The sequence below is a fragment of the Mizuhopecten yessoensis genome, unplaced genomic scaffold (genome assembly GCF_002113885.1).
Source record: "Mizuhopecten yessoensis strain PY_sf001 unplaced genomic scaffold, ASM211388v2 scaffold6363, whole genome shotgun sequence".
Lineage (NCBI taxonomy): Eukaryota > Metazoa > Mollusca > Bivalvia > Pectinida > Pectinidae > Mizuhopecten > Mizuhopecten yessoensis.
This window is the reverse complement of record NW_018406512.1, coordinates 1,077,588-1,104,673: the sequence shown is the minus strand read 5'-3', so window position 1 is coordinate 1,104,673 and position 27,086 is coordinate 1,077,588. Positions and strand designations below refer to the sequence as shown.

The following is a 27,086-nucleotide window of genomic DNA, read 5'->3' as shown; positions in this document are numbered from 1 at the left end:
TGTGTGTGTGTGTGTGAGCGTGGGTGGGTGGGTGTGAGTGTGTGTGTGTGGTTGTGTGGGTGTGGGTGTGTGTGTGTGTGTGTGAGAGAGAGAGAGAGAGAGAGAGAGAGAGAGAGAGAGAGAGAGAGAGAGAGTGTGAGTGTGTGTGTGTGTGTGTGTGTGTGTGCGTGTGTGCGTGTGTTTTGAAATACCGCTTATGACAATAGTATTGAAGTTGATATTGACTTGCTGGTATTTCATATCATCCTTAGTTCTGTGCTAAAAAGGTGTTTCCTAGAGTAAATATTCAATGTATATGTGCTTTATTTGCATGTATTTGTAAAATGTTACTTCACTTCACTTCGAACACTAAGTCTTGTTAGATTGGTCAAGCAAAAACAACAAGTGCCAGTATCAATTCAGTCTAAAAATGTATTTTTAACACAGTCACCTGACGCGTATAAGCTAAACGATACAAGTTAGTGCAGTTTGTATACTTTTGCTCTTGTACGAAAGGTTCCTGTGTTCTAAGTTACATTTAGACACTTCTGGAGTCCTCGTAATACACTAAAATTTGCCATAGCTTTACACAAGTAACCTGTTTTATAAAGTTATGCTAAGCAATCTACAATATCAACGACATTTATACATGTGAAATATATGCTTTTTAATAGTTTTCAATGATGAGATGCATATATATACTATTGTTTTTTTTCCTAATAAACCTCTTCACTTGTTAAACTGAACGGTGACAATTATGCCGATTTAGTAACGTTTTACGTTTCTATTGCATTTGGTTTCTATTTATCCAAATGGGGCAAATCTGCTTGATAAATCGACTTATATTTTTCTTAATAATGGCCGAAATACTAGTTGTTATGGAATGTAAAGCGAGTAGATCTACAGAAGCAGTGTTCTACACCTGATCTCTCGATACACGGAACGGGAGCAGGCCGCTCAAATTTATCGGAAAGGGTGAGTGGAAGTGTTTGGAAAATTTACCCAGACAATGGTCTTTATTTCAATTAAATTCGAACATTACTTCAAACACTGATCATTAGTGTACAAATCTATGACATTTTGAATCCAAATGACATCGTTGAAGGTATTTGGTTAGTCATTGAACTTTTTACACTGTATATTATCTATAAAGTGTTTTCTGCGCTTTCTTTAACTATTTGACACAGTAAGTAATGATTAGTGACGTCTATTGAAGACATATGTGAGTGTAAGATTTCATTAACTCGCGCAAATGCTGTTTTTTATGATATGGTTTGTCAATTTTTGGTACAAAAAACACGATATCTAGTGCCAAATAATCATACAGAAACTATAGCTGCAGGAACCGTAGCTTTTCGGTCCGATCATTATTTATTATTATTATTATTATTGGGCCGATAATAAAAAAAAAAAAAAGATAAAAAAAAAATCGACCGGTAAGTTTTTTGGGGAAGTGATCGGATCTAGAAGCTACGGTTCCCGCGGCTAATAGAACCTATTGTTCTTTTTGTCCGTTTATCTGTGTGCATAACTTGTGCCTAACGTTTTTTTGGTCGTGTGCTTTCTTGTGCTACTTTTAAATCAACAACCTTAAAACTTAATATTAACATAATTATTAAATAATTATATACGTCTCTGATATTACTGCATAATGTTTGATATGGTGAACCAATTCAATATTTCTGATTTTAAAACGACTTTAAACAATCAAATCAGAGACGTTTATGTAATGGATACGTCTCTGTTAAAAATCTGTATTGTGTTTTAGTAGGTCTTCATACATCATATTTTTAGAGGTAACCATCCGAGATAATTCGATAGTAAGTTTTATGGTTGTTATTAAGAAACCTCCAGAGAGTCTCCAAATAATCAATCAGATTATTTATTATTCGTACCTCCAATACTGGAGAGTTCCGCGTTAGCGGAATATTGCACCACTGTGTAATGAGAATATCTCGGCTAAAATCTACAAACATCGCGGAAATGTGATATATTCACTTGTCATTACTGAAACACTTATTTAGATAAGGTATCCAACAAACTTTTCCACGATGTATGGACAAGATGAAGGTAACATAAACCAGAAAATATTCATAAAATAAAACCTTTGTTTACCTTTTAAAATTCAAAAATGGCGCTTTTGCGGTTTCCGGAACCAGATATCTTTAGCACTGCTAATATGTATATATAACAATTATTTCCGTACTATGTTAACTAATTTAAACAATTAGATAGTATTTAAAGACAGTCCACCCGTTGTCAAATGCAAAAATTAAATAAAATTTGCGAAAAACCATAAAATACCCTACCAGTGCAGTAGTGTTGAAGTTTCATTTTGAAACGCATCAGTCAGTTGATTTCTCATGATCCAAACTGGTTGCCTGAGAGTAATACGTTTGAAAAATTTCGCACTTGACATCAGTTAGCTTTTCTTTAGGCATACGGCGAAGCATATACAATCTATATGTGATACTCCATAGACTGAGAGACGAGAATGGCTATCATGAATATGGGATACATATAATGATTAGTGTATCTGTATGTATAATTGTATACGAAACGTGATATTTATACACACACATACATATGATTGTGGGTTTGAACACCTTGACTTGAGTGAGTCCAAACCAGCAATGTTACTCCAAACTACCCAGTATGCTGCTCAGCAGAATGATTAAAAGGGAAATTACCTCAAGCTAAAATGAGACTATAATAATAATACTTTATTTACCGCCGGTACAATTTTTAACAACCAAACATCAGCTTTGTAGAGCTCTTATTACGACGCAGCTAAGTGAACAAATGGTGTTTTCGTGGTGGAGGAAAACCCATGTGGGAAAACCACCGTGCCATCGGAGGGATAACAATTAACCCTATCCGACATCACTCTCTTTTTTCCGCCACCGCTGGGTATCGAACTGGAATTCTTGGGAGAGCAAGTGGTCTGAAGCTTGCACTTGATTGCACACAGTAGTACAATCAGGTTGGGGAAAACTGCAACTTGCGTATATTACGCAAACTTGCCTATAATACGGCAGTTGGAGTATGGATTTGTTACTTGTATTGAACAAATATAATATTTTATACCAACCCTAACACTTATTTGTAAAAAAGGGTTTATTGAAAAAAACTTACTAGAGTTAGTACATTGTTGACATCGCAAATGTCCCCAGGCTTGATCGGTTGTTTTCTATACTATTATAAAAAACCAATATCTGCTGTAAAAATAGAGTGATTGGCTAGTAGGATTTTTCAAAATCTGCCTTTTGGCTTAAATTTCTGTAGAAATTACCCTTGGCAACAGTGGAAAAAAAGAGCGTTTACTTTATGCACAAAATACTGATATGCTAAATGATTTTGTGATGTAATGTTGACTATACATATCATAGTTAATTTGAAATCATAACTTTCACCATTGCAGAGATGGAGGACGAGACTGATGATATCACTCCCGATCTCTGGCAGGAAGCTTGCTGGATTGTCATCAGCTCATATTTTGATGAGAAGGGATTGGTAAGGCAACAGCTGGATTCCTTTGATGAGTTCATCCAGATGTCTGTACAGCGTATTGTGGAAGACTCGCCGCAGATAGACCTACAGGCTGAGGCACAGCACACGTCAGGCACTATAGAAACCCCTGTAAGTTGGTTACCATAGAAACTTGTAACTCAAGTACTATAGAAACCACTTTAAGTTGGTTACCATAGAAACCCACTCAAGTTAGGCACCGTAGAAACCCCTGTAAACCAGGTACCAATGGAATACCTCTGATTCAGTTACCAGAAACCCCTGAAGTGGGGCACCATGAAAACCCCTATAAGTCATGATCAGGTATTATAGAAATACTTGTAATTCAGGAACCATATAGAAATCCCAGAAGTGGGGCACCACAGAAACACTTGAAGTCCAGCACCATAGAAAACTCTTAAGTGAGGTACATGTACCAGATAAACCCCTATAAATCATCAATGTTATTCACATCACATTTACCTTCATGTCTTCATCCTAAAAACTTTCTGGCACTAGTTGATTCTGAAAAGTTTAGTTGGCATGGTATTTTTTCAGAAATCTTCATAAGACTATGACTTGGTATTTAGTAGATGTGCCACAAGAACCTCCTTGGCTGGACAATGAGTTCTATGAAAAAGTAGTAAATAAGAAGATTTTAAGTTTTCATGTAACAGGATTATTAATTAAGGTATGTTTCACATTTCAAAGGTTGTGCTCTAGTTTTATCATCCAAAAGCAAATACCTTTATTTATATTATATATTATATTATACTATATTATTGTCTTTTTTTCTTTCCTTTTAGCCAAGATATCTTCTAAAGTTTGAACAGATTTATTTATCAAAGCCAACTCATTGGGAAAAAGATGGTGCGCCAAGTCCCATGATGCCTAATGAAGCGAGACTCCGAAATCTAACGTATGTGGCTGCAATAGCTTTAATCTGGAAATTTTGAAAAAGTTTTGCATGGTTTTTTCTTCACATGTATGAAAAATATTCATGTATTTATTACAATTCATAAATATTTTACTAATATGTGAAATCTTCTTTATTTAAATTTCTATTATCTGATTACAGAAGAATAAAATCAAATTCCCTTTATTGAAATTGAAGATTTCTGTATGAAATTGGACTACCAGGGTTATTGTAAAAAAACCTTTCAATTCTATCAACAAAGTTTAATAGTCTTGATGAATGGGAATGACTAAAATCACTCTTCAAGATCAGTGATAGGATAGATTTAGTTGGGCTTTGAAAAACATTGATATTTTACTTGTTTTAATATGCAATGGAAACAAATATATTAATATAGATATTGGACCGTACAGCTATGATGAAACAGTTTCTGATTTCTCCATTTATACAGGTACTCTGCCCCTCTGTATGTGGACATCACTAAAACTGTGGTGAAGGAGGGGGAGGACCCCATTGAAACCACTCACCAAAAGACATTTATTGGGAAAATACCCATCATGTTACGTTCTACATACTGTTTACTGAGTGGGCTCACAGATCGTGATTTGACAGAGTTAAACGAATGTCCGCTCGATCCAGGAGGATATTTCATCATCAATGGATCAGAAAAAGTACTCATTGCTCAAGAGAAAATGGCAACAAACACAGGTATTTCAAAAAATGTGTACTAGCCAGTCATTACAAAAAATCAAACTCTCTTCTTGTATGCTGCAGTTCAATTTGTCATGAGTTTTAAAGAATATTCAGGGTTCGATAACAATGGTTCAGCTATCTAGAATCTGTTTGGGCTGCCTTGCTGTCCTAGATAGGCACACATATTTTGGGGTCTTTTGACTCCTTGCTTTCTATCAGCCTATGCCTGCCTGGCAGGATTACAACATTCTTGAGGGTTGAAAAAGTTTCCAGCAGTCCTGCAGGTTACCTGTAAAGTAAAGTTAGTATGAAGTTGAACTCTGGTATTTGAAATTATTATTTATAGAACATTAAAATTCCATATCTGACTGATATGGATCCCTGGAGCATGCAAAGTTTACTTGATTTGGATTTCTATTAAAATTGATCTCTTTATCTTTTCTTTTGCAGTGTATGTATTTCAACAGAAAGATTCAAAGTATGCTTTTAAGACAGAAATTCGGTCGTGTTTGGAGCATTCTTCTAGACCTACGAGTACACTGTGGGTGAACATGATGGCTAAAGGAGGAGGGGTAGGTCTACTTAATGCCAGGCTTGCATTGTTTTATTGAATATTTACCCAGTTCTCTTAAACGCTGCCATGATGAAGAGTACTTTTCAATGTTCTCACCAAGTTTTTGAACGGGTGGTTGATTTAAAAAAATAGCTGGTTGAATGTGACAAGTTCTAGTATCACAAATAGTCCATTTCCTGGAAAATAGCTGGCTCAAAGTTGAGAAAGTTGAGGCTGTTTTTGCCGGCAGCGGGCTTTTAACGAGAACACTGCTTTTTACATTTGTATAGCCTTTCAGAACCTCTCTGATGTTTCCCTTACTTCAACAGAGGAATCGACTGACAATTCAAAATATTACAGTAAAAGTTACTCTATTGGAAACACATTGCACATGAGCTTTTTACAGAAAAATAATTTTCACATGAAAATGCAGAACGTTTCAACTGTTTCATCTCTTTTTATGAATTGTTGCAGTTAGTTGTACTACTACTTAATTATAAAAGAAAAATGTGTTCAGAATGAAGGTGACTTAGGCTATCTCAAAGCTTTAAACTATTGTATGCTGTAAATACCAAACATTTTGTGTAATATTTATTGACGAGTAAATTCACACAGAGATGATAATAGATTCACATATCTCACGAATGTTGAGACATATTTAAACAGGGCAGAACAGAGCAAGTTAAAGGTATGTACAGATATATAATGGTTTGTGTTATACTGATGATTGTGTTATGTTTGGTAGGGAGCCAAGAAGAGTGCCATAGGACAGAGAATCATCGGTATTCTGCCGTACATTAAACAGGAGATTCCTATCATCATTGTGTTCCGAGCCCTGGGCTTTGTGTCAGACAGAGACATTCTGGAACACATTATCTACGACTTTGATGACCCAGAGATGATGGAAATGGTTTGTTGTTTTGTATTATAAACCGTGAACCTTTACAAATGTTAACTGTTATTTTTGAAAAAGCATTAAAAAGAATTTATGTGCAAATAAAGAACAGAATGTTTTTGTAAATATACTGTAGGCAATGCTATAACATTTGAAGCTGTTACAAATCATTGTGAATGAACTGTTGTGTATGTCTTTATTAAGTCACCTGTGACTGTTGTGTATGCCTTTATTAGGTCACCTGAGACTGTTGTGTATGCCTTTATTAGGTCACCTGAGACTGTTGTGTATGCCTTTATCAGGTCACCTGAGACTGTTGTGTATGTCTTTATTAGGTCACCTGAGACTGTTGTGTATGCCTTTATTAGGTCACCTGAGACTGTTGTGTATGCCTTTATTAGGTCACCTGAGACTGTTGTGTATGCCTTTATTAGGTCACCTGAGACTGTTGTGTACGCCTTTATTAGGTCACCTGAGACTGTTGTGTATGCCTTTATTAGGTCACCTGAGACTGTTGTGTATGCCTTTATTAGGTCACCTGAGACTGTTGTGTATGCCTTTATTAGGTCACCTGAGACTGTTGTGTACGCCTTTATTAGGTCACCTGAGACTGTTGTGTACATTTTTTTTATTTTTACTTTATTGGTAAAATCCTTTGTGCTGTTTATTGTACTTTCTGGGTAAAATTCTTTATTTCGTTTTCATTTCTTGGTAAAACTCTGTTTTGCTTTCGACTTTTAGGTGAAGCCCTCTCTTGATGAGGCATTTGTGATACAGGAGCGAAATGTGGCACTCAACTTCATAGGGTCTCGTGGTGCTCGGCCAGGTGTGACAAAGGAAAAGAGAATCAAATATGCACGGGAAATTCTGCAAAAAGAAATGTTACCTCACGTTGGTGTCAGTGACTTCTGTGAGACCAAGAAAGCTTACTTCCTGGGGTAAAAGTTCTTTTTAGATATCAATATATCGATGATAGTATTCTGTTGCATTTCAGATTTGCATGTGAAAAAGTGTATCAAGTAACCTGCTAATATGCCGGTAGACATGATGCAATGTATATTTTAGACATTTTAAAAGCTGTTTGGAAAAGAAGCGAGCCGCTTAGTAGCAAATGTATTTGGATCTTCAAGTTCGGTTCCATAGACCTAGGTCAGAAACAAAACAAAATTATATTACTGGTATAAGTTAAATTACAAGATCAGCACATACTGCAAGATACTCTGTACAAGTTATCGTTCCTGTTGCATAGGAGTTGCTGAGAAGCAGTCTCACAATTATCACAGTATTTGAACAAAATGTTAAACTTGGTAAAAAGTAATGTGAACAGTAATTTATAGCATTCCTGAACATGATAAAACATAAGTGTGTGATATTTGTGACATTGCATGATATCATGATTCATACTCAGGAATTTTGAAGTGCATGGGCTCTTTACATGAGGCTTCTATTTTTCCTTTGGTTGAAATTTTCTCTTTCATTATGCTGTGTATAATCAAGCACAAAATAGACTCAGTGGACAAAATAAGCCCTTTCTGAGAATTTGTCTACATGGAGGAACATTATACTATTGTACAAACATACAAAAGTTTTCATACAAATTGAGAAGCATTTTGTGAACCTGTGAAATGTTGAATCAAGGAAAAAAACTCATCTCAACCCGAAAGTTAATCCTACATTTCGTTATTCTTACACACCAGTTCCATTTAATTTTCATCAAAGCAGAATAATCCTAAGATGTTACAAATCTCAAATTCTAACTTTTCCGTATAAAATTTTAGGTACATGGTACATCGCCTGCTTCTGGCTGCCCTGGGTCGGCGTGAGGTGGACGACAGAGATCACTACGGCAACAAGAGACTTGACTTGGCTGGACCCCTACTTGCTTTCTTGTTCAGAGGGTAAGGTTTATATACATAACTGCTAAGGTGTGTTTGGGGGATCACTGCCTCTGTCAGTGTACATGCAAGGCTACAGTTGTCTAATATCTAGATCCACTTCATCTTATAGATGTTGAAAGTACAGTAATCTGAATAGATTAATTCAGAACCAAACATTTTGCTTGGTTTTATCGAGTTCAAAGTCCTAACAGAGAACTGACCGATTTGTGAATTACACAAAATCTGTTTACAAAGGTATACACACTAGTTAAAGGTCTTTTTTAGGCACATTTCTTGATTATATAACGTTGGGTATCCTCTCGTGTTCCTGAGTGTGTGCCAGTGACATTTAAATAGATAGGTCCAGTTAAGGTTGGGTTTTTAATGCAATTCAAGCCAATAATTCAATTTCATTTGGATGTGAAATCTTTGTGCTTTCAATAAGCTGATAAACACAAATAAACAAGAGATGCCTAGTATTTCTTTTGTTTTCATATTGTAGAATGTTCAGAAATCTAATGAAGGAGGTAAGAATGTACTCGCAGAAGTTCATCGACAGAGGGAAGGATTTCAACCTAGAGCTAGCAATCAAGACTCGAATCATTACAGACGGTCTCAAGTACTCTCTGGCTACAGGAAACTGGGGTGACCAAAAGAAGGCTCATCAGGCTAGGGCTGGAGTATCTCAGGTTAGTGGGTTACAACTAGAGCAAACTTACCTTTCTTAAGTCTACAGGATTTGATAGCTCCAGTCATGGAGAGGTCAATACCATTTGACATCCACAGTGGACAATGAGGTCTAGAGTTCTGGAGGGATCGACAGTCCCAATCAGCAGTTAGTTCAAAATGTTTAACTTGTGTTGAATCTTTAACCTGTTAAGTTTTTAAATCACTGTGCAGATATTGTTTATACCATGGCAAATTCTTAGTGGAATTATTGAAAATGTATGTTACAATACATGTGTGTGGAGAGTATTGTGCTGAACGTTGTATTTTTATTTCCAGGTGTTAAATAGACTGACATTTGTGTCAACCTTGTCACATTTGCGGAGACTGAACTCTCCCATCGGCCGAGACGGTAAATTGGCCCGTCCACGACAGCTACACAACACACAGTGGGGAATGGTGTGTCCTGCTGAAACTCCTGAGGTAAGAAAGCAATTATGAAGACATGTAATTGGACTGGATATGTAAAACCGGTAAAATTAGGAGGCTTAACTACTGTTTATTGTGAAAACACCGCATCTTACTTGAAACATCCTTGGTTCCCCATATCACCAGATTCATATACAAAAAAGTGTTATTACTGCCTTTGTGTTATAGCAGTTTTGCCAATCAACCCGTCTTGGTTCATCTGTGAATGTCTTTTCTTTACCCATTTCACTCATTATTTGGACAGGGAGGTGCTGTAGGCCTGGTGAAGAACCTTGCCCTGATGGCTTACATCTCTGTCGGCTCTCAGCCCTCACCCATCCTTGAGTTCTTGGAGGAGTGGAGTATGGAAAACCTGGAGGAGGTTGCCCCATCATCTATACAGGAGTAAGGAAACCATAAAGTCTTGTTATACTACCACCATTTGTCAAGTAATTTTTAAAACTTCATCATGATAAGGCTTGAGCAGGTGCCTCTGTAAAAACAATAGAAAGAAAAAAAAGACCTTGAAAATGTTTTAAGTTGGCCAGGGAGAAATTAAATGAAGGGCTTTATATTGAGGTTTGCAGGTAGAATTTTGATTTCTGAAAATGTCATCAAAGGTGACATTAATTCCATGGGTAACTTTGTTTTCAAAATTGTTTATATCTGGAAGAAACTGGAAATGTAGTACAGCTGTTAGATAAAACTGAGTCAAATTAAGAAAAGGATTTGGAATCTCGAGTTAACAACTACAGTAACCAGTAAATGTTTGATATGACTTTTTTTGTTGTTAGAACATTTCTTGTGTTGCATGTCAATACAGTTACTGGAAAATATTATTAACTTGAAATTATCTGCAATCTTATGTTGCAAAATAAATATTTGATACTGTAATTTGTAGTAGGAATATTTCACTTCATTATATACAGGGAATACCTCTTGTTAGTTTAACTTTACTTCATCATATATAACAGCAGATATTGATATAAAAGGCTGAATTAACATGTGGCAAATATGGATCTTCAAGTGAAGGGCAGAAATTTTTCGGGGAAAGTTTCCTTGGCATAGAATATCACTTTGTTTAGTTTTATCTCTATGAAACAAGTGTTGTATTGATTTACTTCTCTGTTTTAGTGCTACGAAAATATTTGTGAATGGTTGCTGGGTGGGGATACACAGAGATGCTGAGCACTTGATGAACACACTGAGAAAACTGCGCAGAGAGATGGACATCATTGTGTCCGAGGTAAGTTTGTCTTAGTGAATACTGGCTGTATAACGGGAAAGTTTCTCCCAGTCAAATATTAGCCCTTCGTAGTTGCCTAGTGTTTACTTGTCCTTCATATGGATGCTATTACTATAGATTGTATTTGTGTTCTAATATTTACTGTTATCATAAATTCAACCTCATTCGAAGAGGCAAAATGTGGTTGCTTGCTAGGGATATATGTGCAGGTCTAGTACAATACTGTTGGAGCAATACTTGATAGGAAAATTTCCATAATAGGAAAATATGTTAATGTATAAGTACAGGGTTATATAGACCTAATTGTGATCTGTCTATCATTCTATAAGTAATGGGTTATATAGACCTAATTGTGATGTGACTATCATTCTATTTCTATAAGTATAGGGTTATATAGACCTAACTGTGATGTGACTATCATTCTATAAGTACAGGGTTATATAGACCTAATTGTGATGTGTCTATCATTCTTCTCCTGTGGAGGGAACTGTTCTCCAACGATGTTGTCAGTGGAGGTATAGTGCCCAAGTTGACTGACTAAATAATCCTTGATAGATTTAGTATGTTACTTGGATGGAATGTTGTGTATGGGGACAGAAGAGCCCAGACTGAAAACAGCTAGCAATTATACTAACTGCAAAATTGAAGAACAATGTCTTATTATGTTGGCTATACTATCTGCAGTAAATTCTGTTGTTTATTTAGTTTATTTAATCACTGAATTAAAACCACTCCAGCTTCAATTTCAAACTTTATTTAGTTTATTTAATCACTGAATTAAAACCACTCCAGCTTCAATTTCAAACTTAGCTGCAATATTTGAAGACAAGAATGACAAAAAAACCTTGCAAGACTACATCACCTGTTCAAGGATAATAATAAGTTAGTGACCTCATTTGACATGACATTTCACCAAATAAAGTTTGATGTTAAAATAATGTCTATAGTAAAGAAAAACTTCCCGCAGTCGAGGGGTGATGGCAACTGGCCATAATACCCTTAACACGTCAAATCACTATTCTAGAAATTAATCTGTGATGTACATATTTTACAGGTGTCCATGATCAGAGATATCCGCGACAGAGAAATCCGGATTTATACAGATGCTGGAAGGATCTGTCGACCCTTACTTATTGTTGACAATCAGAAACTTCTGTTAAAACAGAGTCACATAAAACAGCTTAAACAGAAGGAATACAACAGTTACAGGTAACAGTAGTTTCAGCTTACAGAGCAATTACAGGTAACAGAAATAATCACAGGTAACAGAGCAATTATAGGTGACAGAAATAATCACAGGTATCAGAGCAATTATAGGTGACAGAAATAATCACAGGTAACAGAGCAATTACAGGCGACAAAAATAATCACAGGTAACAGAGCAATTACAGGTGACAGAAATAATCACAGGTAACAGAGCAATTACAGGTAACAGAAATAATCACAGGTATCGGATCAATTATAGGTAGCAAAAATAATCACAGGTAACAGAGCAATTACAGGTAACAGAAATAATCACAGGTGTCGGATCAATTATAGGTAGCAAAAATAATCACAGGTAACAGAGCAATTACAGGTCACAGAAATAATCACAGGTAACAGAGCAATTACAGGTAACAGAAATAATCACAGGTAACAGAGCAATTACAGGTAAAAGAAATAATCATAGGTAACAGAGCAATTACAGGTAGCAAACATATTCACGTGTAAAAGAGCAATTACAGGTAGCAAAAATATTCACAGGTAACAGAACAATTATAGGTAGCAAAAATATTTACATGTAACAGATCAATTATAGGTAGCAAAAATATTCACAGGTAACAGAACAATTATAGGTAGCAAAAATATTCACATGTAACAGATCAATTATAGGTTGCAAAAATATTCACAGGTAACAGATCAATTATAGGTAGGAAAAATATTCACATGTAACAGATCAATTAAAGGTAGCAAAAATATTCACAGGTAACAGATCAATAGTTACAGATAACAGAAGCTTCAATTGCTGTACTCAATCTTAAAGCTGATTTAACCTGTACATAACTTACTGTGTGCTGTTCAGTGAGTGACATTACTATATAATTTGGACTAGAATAACATTCTGTAGCAGCCATATATCCCACACGTGTCACTAGAATTGGAAATATGTCCAGGCTCTATTTATAAAAATAATGATGGAGAAATGTATTTGGGGAGGTTCTGTGTCATTTTCGTCACTTTTCTAATTGACTAAACAAAAATTTTGCTACTTTTAAAGTTAACTTTGTTCATTAATATTGAAAAAATGGAACTTCCTCTTCTCTGGAAATAATTTATCACTCAATTTAATATATGTATCAGATAAAATAAAAATATAAACTAAAGAATATGATAAACAGGTTGTGAAAGTAGGCTATCATCAATATAGGTTAAATTCAAAGAAAATATCAAAACTTGTCCCCAAATACCCTGAAAAAGTCTGTCCAAACATAATAACTAGCTTACTTCACTGATGTGACTTATCATCTTTGACAGTTGGCAGGATCTGGTGGCTAGTGGGGTCGTTGAGTACATCGACCCCCTGGAGGAGGAGTCCATTATGTTGGCTATGACTCCTGATGACCTTTCTGAGGACAAGGACGTTCAGTACTGTTCTACCTATACTCATTGTGAGATCCATCCGGCCATGATACTCGGCGTGTGTGCCTCCATCATCCCATTCCCTGATCACAACCAGGTACCAAACACTAAATTTAGGCTTCTAGTATTTCTAACTTTAACTGTTATAAAGAAAAAGAAATTACATATTCATATCAAATATTAAAGCAGACTTCTCTTTTGAATTCATTATAGCATGATAAACTGTAAATATCACATTGAATAGGAAATCAGATATTTTTGTATGAAAAGCAAAAAGAATTATAATTCAGCTATTATTGAATTGGTGTCATGACGACAGGCCAAAAAATAAAATGGAAGATGTGATGTCAGTTTTGGTTTTCATTCGGTAATGAAAAAGATATTTTACTAACATGTTTGAAATTAAGCTTAGTATTGAATTGGTGGCTTCCAATGATCAGCCTGTTTTATTTCCTAAATTTTGAACAATTTTAGATTTTTTCTGATGTTGTAGTTTTTAAATATATACATTTGTGCTTGTATACCCAAAATGTCAACATGTTTTTTATCTTTAGATACTGTGAAATTTTCGATACTATGATCTTTGTCAGAAGTTTCTGATCAAATCCACGAGGTGACATTAAGAAGACCTTTTTCTTGATTGTTGGATTGGTGAATTGAGTTTGTTTTCTGTCCCCAGTCTCCACGTAACACCTACCAATCTGCTATGGGTAAACAGGCCATGGGTGTGTATATCACCAACTTCCACGTGAGGATGGACACTCTGGCCCACGGACTCCTGTACCCACAGAAACCTCTAGTCACTACTCGCTCCATGGAGTATCTCCGCTTCAGGGAGCTTCCAGCAGGTAACATTTCACCTGGACAGACTTATAATTAAGTCATTATTTTGTAGTTACTTTGCTTCAGAGGGCTTTTCCTAGGTAAAGATTCACAGACAGACATAGAATGCTTCTTAACAATTCTTACTTTGGTTTAGAGTAGATTTAAATCTAATCATGTATGTCTTACACATGAATATATTTGATTTGTTATGATAGGTCAGTGTATAGTCATACTACATGGTTTAATCTCCCTATATGAATTGTAGAAAATTTCATGTAAATTCATGTAAAGCATTAAAGCACTTATAGCGATTTAAAATATCATATAGTCAGTTATATGTTAATGTAAGATTTACATTTTGAATGAAACTTGATCATGAGTTAGTGCGTTCTTGCCAACAAATAAAGAGATGTCAGATAATGAAATTTAAAAAAAAAAAAAGTTGCTTACTTACAGTTGTGTAAGCACATGTGTAAAATAGTTGAGCATTATATTTTAAGAGTGATTCTATATTTCACTGGACAAGTAGTTGTGATATTATATACTGAAACTTTGTTACAGGTATCAACACAGTTGTCGCCATTGCGACCTATACAGGATACAATCAGGAGGATTCCGTCATTCTGAACGCTTCTGCTATTGAACGAGGCTATTTCAGGTATAAATAACAAACACTACATCGGACATTAGTTTTCCAGGCATGGTTATACTGATGTATGACATTGGATGGTGATCAGTGTAAATCAGTCAATTAGAAAGTAGGAATCAAAATATGTATAAACTATATATAATTTCTGTGAAATTGAAATATTTCAATATTTAATAGGAGTTCTAATAAAATGGTTCTAAGAGTCATTGTCATGTCTGTCCATACCATTATTATTAATAAAAGTGTTTATTCTTCAAAACAATATTACATTTCAGTTTTAAAGTTACAAGTTCAAGGGATATGAAACTTAGTGCAACTTCTACATGAAAATGTTGCTTTTTGTTGCAAAGTAGATTTGCAAGTACTTAGAAAGTCAAGAATTTGAATACATAACACAATTTTCATAAGAATAATATTTGTAAGGAAATCTACACCTTGTTTCCCACAGATCCTTTTTCTTCCGATCCTACAAGGATGCAGAGTCAAAGAAAGGACTAGACCAGGAGGAGCTATTTGAAAAGCCCGACAGAGAAAACGTTCAAGGTAATAACATTATTAGTGTTAATATGGGATTGTTATAACTTCAGACATGATCTTATATTTTTGTCAAGATTTTGCGACAGTGACTGTGACAAACCTGAAATCTTGCAAAATGAAATATTAATGTGGGAACATTTTCTCATTTGTACTGTTCATGTTTTGAAATTTTGTGTCCACCATACCGCTGTAACAAAGATTATAGTGTGTCGGTACATGCAGTCCTGTATGTTTTTGCACTGAAAATTAGTAAACACAAAATGAAAAAAACTTGCCACTTTAGCAGTATATTATTTAAACAAGGACACACATGACTTCTATATTAGGGTAATCCCTGTCCCTTTTCATAGACAATTGGTTGACACTAATGTTGGGTGTGTTATGTAACGCGTGTATGGTAATTATGTAACAGGCATGAGGCCAGCCATCTATGACAAGCTAGATGAAGATGGTATCATATCTCCTGGACTTCGAGTATCCGGAGATGACGTACTGATTGGCAAGACCATGACCTTGCCACCCAATGATGACGAGGTAAGATGGCTTCTGTGTTAAAACCCTTCACTTCCTGCAAATCTTAACTCAAATCATCTTGTTATGATAACATTTTGGAGCCATTTTGTTTTCGTTGATTCTCTAAAAAGACTCGGCTAACAAATTTGTTTTCAGTATTTCCTAGAAGGATTTAATAATATTTGGAAGTGTAAGAGGTAATTTTGCAGACCTCATCAAATCAAAAGGGGGAAATGCTGTGATATATATATAGTCGGTCGTTAATTTTATTTTTTCTATATATATATATATATATATATACACTCATACATTTCTTATTAATCTGTTTATAACAAATAATTATTTGAAAAATGACAATTATAGGTGTAGATTACTGCATGTTATTAAAGTTTGTATACTTTCATAGTGGAATTTCACGAATTTTATTGTAGAAATGTGTTTAATAGTAAATTCTTTTTGTGGCTTGATTCCACAGTTTAAAAATATGTGCTCATAACTTTTTCTCATTTCTGCAGCTTGATGCCACTGCAAGAAGATATTCCAAGCGAGATGCCAGTGTGTTCATGAGAAGGAGTGAGACTGGAATTATTGATCAGGTAAGTCTCCATATAAAATTCTGTCGGGGAACAGGATTTAAAAGTATTCAAAATGGGTTTATACTTTCAGAATATCTGCAAAATGGTGGAAATGAAAAAAAAAATCTATATACTAAGGATATATTCATATTTTATCAATTGAAATTAAAAAAAAACCCACACTTTTTGAAACTTGCAAAATTTTATAAAGGCACGTTTTCTGTATGATCTCTAGGGATTTTCAGTCCTGAAAAACTTAAAAACCTGTTAATGTAGACAAGGTTTATTTTTACATGTTGGCTATCCAATATGATGATAATGGCTTTATGGACTGGAGTCTCTGATCTTGTATATGATGATAGCCATTTCTGAGTTAGATTTACTATCAAATATCTCTATATTTCATCCTAAAGTTATGTTGTAAGTTTATAAAGCCTTTCCCACACGAGAATGGGCTTTTATTGCATGTCTACATCACAGGTGCTCGGGTTCTGGAATATGTGTGATATATTGTCGCCCCCCACTAGATATTGCACCCCCTTATACTAATAAATCATATGAGTTATTAGTATAAGGGGGTGAGATATCTAGTGGGGTTGGAGCACCTGTGGTCTACATAACTGGTGCAGTTTAATGAGAGTTATCTATCCTGAATCGGACAAACCACCAAAATAGAATTTCAAATTTGTTTGAAGTAAATTGACATCAGATTTACTGACATTACCTAGAAATTTTGTTCCCTACAAAACCATAGTTTTCAGTAAAATGTTATAAAGTGAGAATTTCTTTATAGAATCTATTTTTTCGGGTAGTTTTAATGTTATAGAGTGAGTTTGTTAACAAAATGTTTGGAAAAGATGTTCCTGCTGTACAAGTGTATGTTTCTATTTTCAGGTGATGGTCACTATTAACCAGGAAGGCTACAAGTTCTGTAAGATCCGTGTGCGAACGGTAAAGACACCTCAGATTGGAGATAAGTTTGCCAGTCGACACGGTCAGAAAGGAACTTGTGGAATCACATACCGACAGGAGGTAAACAGATGGTTCACAGTAGTGGACAAAATTAAAATTGATAATTAGAAAAATCACATAGGCTACAGTTACCCTACAGAGCTCTCAGCTTACTATTCATCTTCAGTATACAGCATTGGAAAAAATATTTGGTCAACTAAAAAACATGGTCTGAAATTTTGAAAATCCTTTATTTATTGGGTCAGTGCTGCTTCTCCCACCTTAGTTACTTACAGCTGTGCACCTTTAGTTACATATCCCACCTTAGTTACTTACAGCTGTGCACCTTTAGTTACATATAGATATGACATGGCTTTATGATTACATGCTGTTGTGCGCCTTATTTATAGATGGTTGTGTAACTGATTTGCATTAGTTGAGTAACTCGGTTACATATCGTTGTATAAAATATTAAACATAAACCCACAAATTCATTACCCATCAGGTAGAGTCATTAAGCACTATAGATTATAACTGAATTATAGTTTTGTTCTAGTAACAAAAAGTGAAAAGTCTTTACCCGGTGTAACTAAAGTGCTGTGAGGTTTGAAACTCTTCGTAGAAAATAATTTATGAAAACTCATTTGATGGTTAAAACTGGATCACATGTTTTAGACAGCAGATATACAGAACACATAGACTTATGTCCAGTTCTCACTGGGTCGTTGATCTCTTCTTCTGTGACCTAAGTACAGCATACATACTATCAATTGGCTATATATACAGACCTTTGTAAGTGAACCCTTCCTCTCATCAAATCTGTTTGTCCCTGAGTGCATGTCACATTTATATATTAACTTCAACCTACCCTGTCTCCGGGTCACATACACACATGTACGCTTAAACAGCACACGTAGAGGCACGTCCGTAAATGACCTAAGCTGTTAATAGGACGTTAAACAATACAAAACCAAACAAATCCTGTTTTATATACAGGGAAATAAATAGAAATGAAATTGGATGGACTTACAGGGTTTCACCAATCCTAGAGTTATAAAGGGTTGTTTTCCTGTTTCGCTGTAGTCTGCTGTTGTATAACATTGCTACAAGTTGTATGAACATAACTAGTGCTTCAATGTTATGGTAGATCAGTTTCAGGTCCCACCCAAGACTAAAAACAATAAGTAACAAATTCGAATTAGTTTATTATAAAGGGAAAATTAAGAAATTTTAGAAATCAGATTAAAAATTAGTTACAAATTTAATTTAATTGTCTATGGTAAAAAGAAATATTAAAAAATCTCTCAAATTAGAAATAAAATCGTGTATTTTGAATCTTAATAATATACTCTACAAAACAAACTAATGCTTTAATAGAAGAAAACTACAGATGACCAGGTACTATTTATGTATTTTCAGGACATGCCATTCACATGTGAAGGAATCACCCCTGACATCATTATCAACCCCCATGCTATCCCCAGTAGAATGACCATTGGCCATTTGTTCGAATGTTTACAAAGCAAAGTAGCGGCCAACAAGGGGGAGATAGGAGACGCCACGCCCTTCAACGACGCTGTCAACGTACAGAAAGTGTCGAACCTGCTCCACCAGTACGGGTATCACCAGCGTGGAAACGAGGTCTGAACCGTAGTGGGAATGATATACATGTAGGCTCAATGGAGTCTCGTAGAGTAAACTACAGGGAAATTATACCAGGTTTCCCCTGTAGGCTCAATGGACTCTCGTAGAGTAAACTACAAGGGAAAATATAACAAGTTTCCCATGGAGGCTCAATGGAGTCGTGTAGAGTAAACTACCGGGAAAATTATAACAGGTTTCCCGTGTAGGCTCAATGGATTCTTGTAGAGTAAACGACCAGGGAAATTATAACAGGTTTCCCATGTAGGTTCAATGGAGTCTTGTAGAGTAAACTACCAGGAAAATTATAACAGGTTTCCCATGTAGGTTCATTGGAGTCTTGTAGAGTAAACTACAGGGGAAATTATAACAGGTGTCCCGTGTATGCTCAATGGAGTCTTGTAGAGTAAACTGCAGGGGAAGTTATAAAAGGTTTCCCATGCAGGCTCAATGGAGTCTTGTAGAGTAAAATACACGGAAATTATAACAGGTTTCCCATGTACGCTCAATGGAGTCTTGTAGAGTAAACTGCAGGGTAAGTTATAAAAGGTTTCCCATGTAGGCTCAATGGAGTCTCGTAGAGTAAACTACACGGAAATTATAACAGGGTTCCCATGTAGGCTCAATGGAGTCTGGTAGAGTAAACTGCAGGGGAAGTTATAAAAGGTTTCCCATGTAGGCTCAATGGAGTCTTGTAGAATAATCTACAGGGAAATTATAACAGGTTTCCCATGTATGCTCAATGGAGTCTTGTAGAGTAAACTGCACGGGAAGTTATAAAAGGTTTCCCATGTAGGCTCAATGTAGTCTTGTAGAGTAAACTACAGGGAAGTTATAACAGGTTTCCCATGTAGGCTCATTGGAGTCTTGTAGAGTAAACTACAGGGGAAATTATAACAGGTGTCCCGTGTATGCTCAATGGAGTCTTGTAGAGTAAACTGCAGGGTAAGTTATAAAAGGTTTCCCATGTAGGCTCAATGGAGTCGTGTAGAGTAAACTACAGGGAAGTTATAACAGGTTTCCCATGTAGGCTCATTGGAGTCTTGTAGAGTAAACTACAGGGAAATTATAACAGGTGTCCCATGTAGGTTCAAATGAGACTTGTGGAGTAAACTACAGGGGAAATTATAACAGGTTTCCCATGTATGCTCAATGGAGTCTTGTAGAGTAAACTGCACGGGAAGTTATAAAAGGTTTCCCATGTAGGCTCAATGTAGTCTTGTAGAGTAAACTACAGGGAAGTTATAACAGGTATCCCATGTAGGCTCAATGGAGTCTTGTAGTGTAAACTACACGGAAATTATAACAGGTTTCCCATGTACGCTCAATGGAGTCTTGTAGAGTAAACTGCAGGGGAAGTTATAAAAGGTTTCCCATGCAGGCTCAATGGAGTCTTGTAGAGTAAACTAAAGGGACATTATAACAGGTTTCCCATGTCGGCTCATTGGAGTCTTGAAGAGTAAACTACAGGGACATTATAAAAGGTTTCCCATGTAGGCTCAATGTAGTCTTGTAGAGTAAACTACAGGGAAGTTATAACAGGTATCCCATGTAGGCTCAATGGAGTCTTGTAGTGTAAACTACACGGAAATTATAACAGGGTTCCCATGTAGGCTCAATGGAGTCTGGTAGAGTAAACTGCAGGGGAAGTTATAAAAGGTTTCCCATGTAGGCTCAATGTAGTCTTGTAGAGTAAACTACAGGGAAGTTATAACAGGTATCCCATGTAGGCTCAATGGAGTCTTGTAGTGTAAACTACACGGAAATTATAACAGGGTTCCCATGTAGGCTCAATGGAGTCTTGTAGAATAATCTACAGGGAAATTATAACAGGTTTCCCATGTCGGTTCAATGGAGTCTTGTAGAGTAAACTACCGGGGAAATTATAACAGGTTTTCCATGTAGGCTCAATGGAGTCTTGTAGTGTAAACTACACGGAAATTATAACAGGTTTCCCATGTACGCTCAATGGAGTCTTGTAGAGTAAACTACGCGGAAATTATAACAGGCTTCCCATGTAGGCTCAATGGAGTCTTGTAGAATAATCTACAGGGAAATTATAACAGGTTTCCCATGTAGTCTCAATGGAGTCTTGTAGAGTAAACTGCACGGGAAGTTATAAAAGGTTTCCCATGTAGGCTCAATGGAGTCGTGTAGAGTAAACTACAGGGAAGTTATAACAGGTTTCCCATGTAGGCTCATTGGAGTCTTGTAGAGTAAACTACAGGGACATTATAACAGGTTTCCCATGTCGGCTCATTGGAGTCTTGTAGAGTAAACTACAGGGACATTATAACAGGTTTCCCATGTAGGCTCAATGGAGTCTTGTAGAGTAAACTACAGGGACATTATAACAGGTTTCCCATGTAGCATGTCGTCAAGCTAAATGAATAGTTAAATGGTTTAAAATTCATTTTACGTGACAAATTATGAATTCAAAATTGCATACAAAAAATCCTTTTTGAACAAAATTTATTAACAATTTATTATACCAAAAGTTATTTAAATAAGCAGTTTTGGGGCTCTGCAATTTTCTTCTGTCTTGTAGCAAAACTGGAACAAGATAACGATCACGGAACACATGACTACCATGTCAATCACATATGTTTTCATTACCTAATACGTATTATATCAGTTTATTTTCAATGCTTAACATATGTTATTAATGACTATGAAGTTCTTATTGGCCAGACTGGCATGGTTTTCATTTGAATGATAACATTTAAACAATGATGTGGTATCACGATGTCTTCTATATTAGAATCTGGTGCTAGGTTTTTAAATAGAAATACTAACACTTTTGATATTTCGATACAGATTTTGTACAATGGTTTCACTGGGAGGAAGCTGAATGCCCAAGTGTTCCTTGGACCGACCTACTACCAGCGTTTGAAGCATATGGTGGATGACAAGATTCATTCCCGAGCCCGTGGTCCCCTTCAGATTCTCAATAGGCAGCCTATGGAGGGCAGAGCCAGGTAAGTGGGTGTATTGGGTTGTATACAGGATTACATGGTGACTCGTTATTTTTACCGTAAGCTCTAAACACAAAATCAACACAGGTACAGTTCTTGTGAGGTTACACAATAAATCATTACATTTATAACAGTCTCATAGTTGTACTGTTTATAAATAAGGTTATTTTATTGACCTGAATCAATGAAAATTTAGAATTCTACACTGAAATATATATGAGTTAAAACTTTTATCAGATATAAAAAAAATGGGTATTGGGATATTGAATAGTGGTGTTCTGATATAATTTTCCTCAGAATAATCCAATTGAAATTAACAAAATTGTTTTCGGACACACATTTGTCAGATCAAAAACAAAATGATTGATGTCTTCTCCAGGGATGGTGGTTTGCGTTTCGGAGAAATGGAGCGTGATTGTCAAATTGCCCACGGAGCTGCACAGTTCCTGCGTGAGCGTCTGTTTGAGGCGTCGGATCCCTACAGGGTACATTTGTGTAACTTCTGTGGAATAATTGCCATAGCTAATCTACGTAACCAGACGTTTGAGTGCCGAGGATGTAAGAACAAAACACAGGTGAGAAACACGTTGTCATGTACAAGTTTACTGTTTATTACCATCACTGTACATGTTTTATGTGTGGAAGTTTTGTCAGGATTGGATGTTAGAAATTTATAATCATCATAAGCATGCTAACACTTAAGGTCTAGGCATGAATTGATAATGCATAGTCTGCTAGTTGAAGTTGGAGGATGGAGGAGGGATCTGTTCTCTGTTCAAGGTAGAAAATCATTTTCGTCAAATCTAAATTAATGTTTAAAAAAGGGAGAAATAGCAGTAAAAACGATATATCTTTTTCACAGAATGTCAGAAGAATGCTACCTCTCTTTAATATTGTTGTTCTGATGTTCTTATGTAAAAGTTCTCAATTTATATGGGAAGTATACGTTTGACAAGAGTACATGAACCGTCACTGTACCCAAAATGAGACACTTATGGGAAAACAGCCCAAGAAACTTTCATTCAATGCAAAGAAATACTTTTATGTATACAGTTTCCATTAGATAATACGTTTATGACAATTTAACTGTATTTAAGCTTTATTGGCTGCTGATTATCGTTACATTGACAATTTAAAGTGAAGAATAATGACCAAAACAAACTTTTCCTGATTTACGTGCGACGCTATTTATTTTGATGTCATTTTCAGGGTCTATTTTATCAAAACTAATGTTAGTTTGGAGAAGAAATTAATCATAACCCTGTTTGAATCTAAAATATTTGAAATATGTCTTTTGCTGATGTTGATCGTTTATCCCCAAATATTAGCTCAAATACTGGAGTGTCCCTTTCAGGGTACAGTTACACCGGGTCAAGGACCTACGTAGCCATGATGGTATTTCTCGTTTTATTTATAGAACCATGCACCCGAAATATCAACTTGTAATAGGCACGAAAATTGGATAGTATCTATTTATGAAAAATGAACAAACATTTTTGGAACTGATATTATGGTATAAAGAACATTGATATTAATCTAAAAAGTGTCCCGGTGGTTGGTGATCATTGGTAGCTAAACAACTGTTTCACTTTTCCTATCTTCTCTGGTCTTAAGTGCTTACCGTAATCTGTAATGCCTAGTTTTGAACAGGCACTTATTAAACAATGTCTCTTTTAGCTTTTTGAAAATGAAAACACTGACATACATATTTTTTTGTGGGCCGAAAGAGGAAATGCAACAACTTTGGTGAACTTTGGTGAACCTTATGGTGAACTTTATCATATTTTGTAACTTTGACAGTCAAGTCCTGAACTCTGCACTTTAAAAAATAGCTTCATTTCACGTCAATAACTCTTTAAACAGCCCCAGCCAAAAAGCAAAACTGCTTTGAGCAGAAATATGCCCGTTTATAATTTCTATAATTACGTTTCTAAGTGATAATTGGCCTTAATGGTAACTGGATGATGCTTAACACTGCACCAGACACCAGCTCTTGGCATATAATGAATAATAAACACATTAACTCATTCACCCCCATTTTTTTTTTATAATAAACTATACCAACCTTTGAAGTGGAGGAGTTCAAACGTGTCTTCAGGGGTGAATGAATTAATGGTCCTATGAAACCTGTCATCAAAGAGTCGGGTACAAATGTACTAGATGTCCTATCTCTTCCAATTAAGTTAATGGATTATTTAATTAATTTATTGCTGTTTGATGTATGAACAGTTCAGTTTGTTTAACGTCAGTTTGAAAAAGAAATCTTTAGTATCGCTTTCTGGATTTTTTTTCTAGCAGTTTGGCGCATTTAATTTCAAGCTCATAATATGTGTGGTTTTTTTTAGCAGATCATTTTAAAAATGAGAAATTTTCATTGTTATATAGTACAATTTTGATTATTTATTTTTTATGATTAATATTCGATGCCATCAGATTTTTTATTGAGATTGATTTTTATATCCAGATAGTCAAGTTTTTATTGATTTCATTTCTATCAAATTTTAATTGTATTACTTCTGTATCAACCATAAAACAGTTTTGAGTTCAGTGTTAACTGTAATATTATATTATTGCACAGTGTAAGATACTGTGTTCGATTCACTTAGAATACATTGCACGCTGTGAAACAATGTCTCTAGCAAATATTGATATTTTTCATGTTACAAAATTTCAAGCCTTCTCAAAATGTTTATGGTGCCCTAGGTTCTTTACTAAACATTTTGTCAGGTCATACCAATGTGGAGTCGGTTACTGAATAATATTCACAGAACGAGCTTACAGTGTACTGAATACTGTTAACCAACATTGATAAAAGTTTTGTTCTTAATATATGAAAACTTTTTTACAGTCAACTTTTTTTGCTGTCATAAGTTAAATCGGAAAAGAATTCTGACTAAACATGAACTGCTCAATAAATTAGTCATAAATACACTGGTAAAACTGATTTTACTATAAACCGAAATGTGTGGTGATGTTATGGTTCATGTGTGGTGATGTTATGGTTCATTGTGTCGTGATGTTATAGTTCATGTGTGGTGATGTTATGGTTCATTGTGGGGGGATGTTATGGTTCATTGTGTGGTGATGTTTAGGTTCATTGTTTGGTGATGTTATGGTTCATTGTGGGGTGATGTTATGGTTCATTGTGTGGTGACGTTATGGTTCATTGTGTGGTGATGTTATGGTTCATGTGTGGTGATGTTATGGTTCATTGTGTGGTGATGTTAAGGTTCATTGTTTGGTGATGTTATGGTTCATTGTGTGGTGATGTTATGGTTCATTGTGTGGTGATGTTATAGTTCATGTGTGGTGATGTTATGGTTCATGTGTGGTGATGTAATGGTTCATGTGTGGTGATGTTATGGTTCATGTGTGGTAATGTTATGGTTCATGTGTGGTAATATTATGGTTCATGTGTGGTGATGTTATGGTTCATGTGTGGTGATGTTATGGTTCATGTGTGGTGATGTTATGGTTCATTGTGTGGTGATGTTATGGTTCATCGTGTGGTGATGTTATGTTTCATTGTGTGGTGATGTTATGGTTCATTGTATGGTGATGTTATGGTTCATTGTGTGGTGATGTTATGGTTCATTGTGGTAATGTTATGGTTCATGTGTGGTGATGTTATGGTTCATGTGTGGTGATGTGATGGTTCATGTGTGGTGATGTTATGGTTCATGGGTGGTGATGTTATGGTTCATGTGTGGTAATGTTATGGTTCATTGTGTGGTGATGTTATGGTTCATGTGTGGTGATGTTATGGTTCATTGTGAAAATACTTTGCTTGTTTCAGATCTCACAGATCCGTATTCCGTATGCCTGCAAGCTTCTGTTCCAGGAGCTCATGTCCATGAGCATTGCTCCGCGTATCATGGTTTTGGCACAATAGACAGAAAGCAGTGATGATCATAAGCATTGTGTGGAAGACTCCTACGAAGTTGTGTTGATCGTCACGTGTCACATTCAGATTGAAGTGACAGGGAGAGCCCTATCTCAGTATTTATTGACTTGTATATAACAGACTGGTGCAGTACAGTAAGTGAGAGCGACCACACCATATCATTGTGTAAATAGGAGAGGTCACTACGTGTGTGTACATAGCAAACTCATTCAGTGTGAAAGTGTTGTATGTTTGAAACATTGATCATGCTATTTTACATTTATCATGTCAGTTCCTCATCATATCGAAGGCCTGGACAGCTTTAGAAGGAGTTCATTTGTAAATATGTGTGTATAAAAGCTTTCAAGAAAACCTGATCGTTGCCCTTTATTGAAGGACAAAATATTGTCCTTATCACGTGTCTTTATAATGCATGTCAAAACAAGTTTACAAAATGTGAAGGACTTGATGCAGTGTTAAGTGTGTGTTCCCTTAAAGAGAGTGAGAGAAACGAAGGTTTGGAACTAGTGTAAACTGTGGATTTCCTTTTTAATAATGTTTAAACGAACTAAGTAAAGAAGCGGAGTTGACTGGATTGCCTTAACAGTCAGAACCAATTAACAACGGTGTTGGTTAGATTTCCTGAGAAATGTCACAGGAACTAAGGTAAGGAACTGCAGTGTGTTGTAGCCCTAAAAAGGTCGGAGAAACCCATAAAGGAGTTACAAGGTGGTTGGATGTATTGTCGAAATAAAGTATTGATATGTAATGGATTTGTTTGTTTTCATTTATTAGCTCACCTGGCCCTAAGGGCCAAGTGAGCTTATGGCATGGTGCGGCGAACGGCGTCCGTCCGGCGTCCGTCCGGCGTCAACTTTTTACTTTAAACAACTTCTTCTCAGTAACCAAAAGGCCTAGAGTGATGATATTTAGCCAGTAACATGCTGGGATGAAGGACTACCAAGTTTGTTCAAATAAATGACCTTGACCTACTTTCAAGGTCACAGGGGTCAAATATGTTTAAAACCTTTAAACAACTTTTTCTGAATAACCGAGAGGCCTAGGGGGATGATATTTGGGCAGTAATATGCTGGGATGAAGGGCTACCAAGTTTGTTC

The 27,086-nt window shown here is 35.8% G+C and overlaps 1 protein-coding gene across 1 annotated transcript; it reads left to right on the top strand.

The window, feature by feature from the left end:
• Nucleotides 1-1,883: 1,883 nt before the first annotated feature.
• Nucleotides 1,884-26,737, top strand: LOC110452053 (DNA-directed RNA polymerase II subunit RPB2). The gene is made up of 24 exons (XM_021500328.1): nucleotides 1,884-2,049; nucleotides 3,401-3,618; nucleotides 4,293-4,405; nucleotides 4,854-5,110; nucleotides 5,546-5,667; nucleotides 6,394-6,558; nucleotides 7,285-7,481; nucleotides 8,322-8,441; nucleotides 8,923-9,109; nucleotides 9,426-9,569; nucleotides 9,820-9,959; nucleotides 10,689-10,800; nucleotides 11,855-12,009; nucleotides 13,315-13,516; nucleotides 14,099-14,267; nucleotides 14,806-14,902; nucleotides 15,342-15,436; nucleotides 15,843-15,964; nucleotides 16,459-16,539; nucleotides 17,413-17,550; nucleotides 18,889-19,110; nucleotides 21,928-22,088; nucleotides 22,465-22,660; nucleotides 25,882-26,737. The coding sequence occupies exons 1-24, from the start codon at nucleotides 2,031-2,033 to the stop codon at nucleotides 25,975-25,977; spliced, it is 3,528 nt and encodes a 1,175-aa protein (XP_021356003.1). The 5' UTR covers nucleotides 1,884-2,030; the 3' UTR covers nucleotides 25,978-26,737.
• The last annotated feature ends 349 nt before the right edge of the window (nucleotides 26,738-27,086 follow it).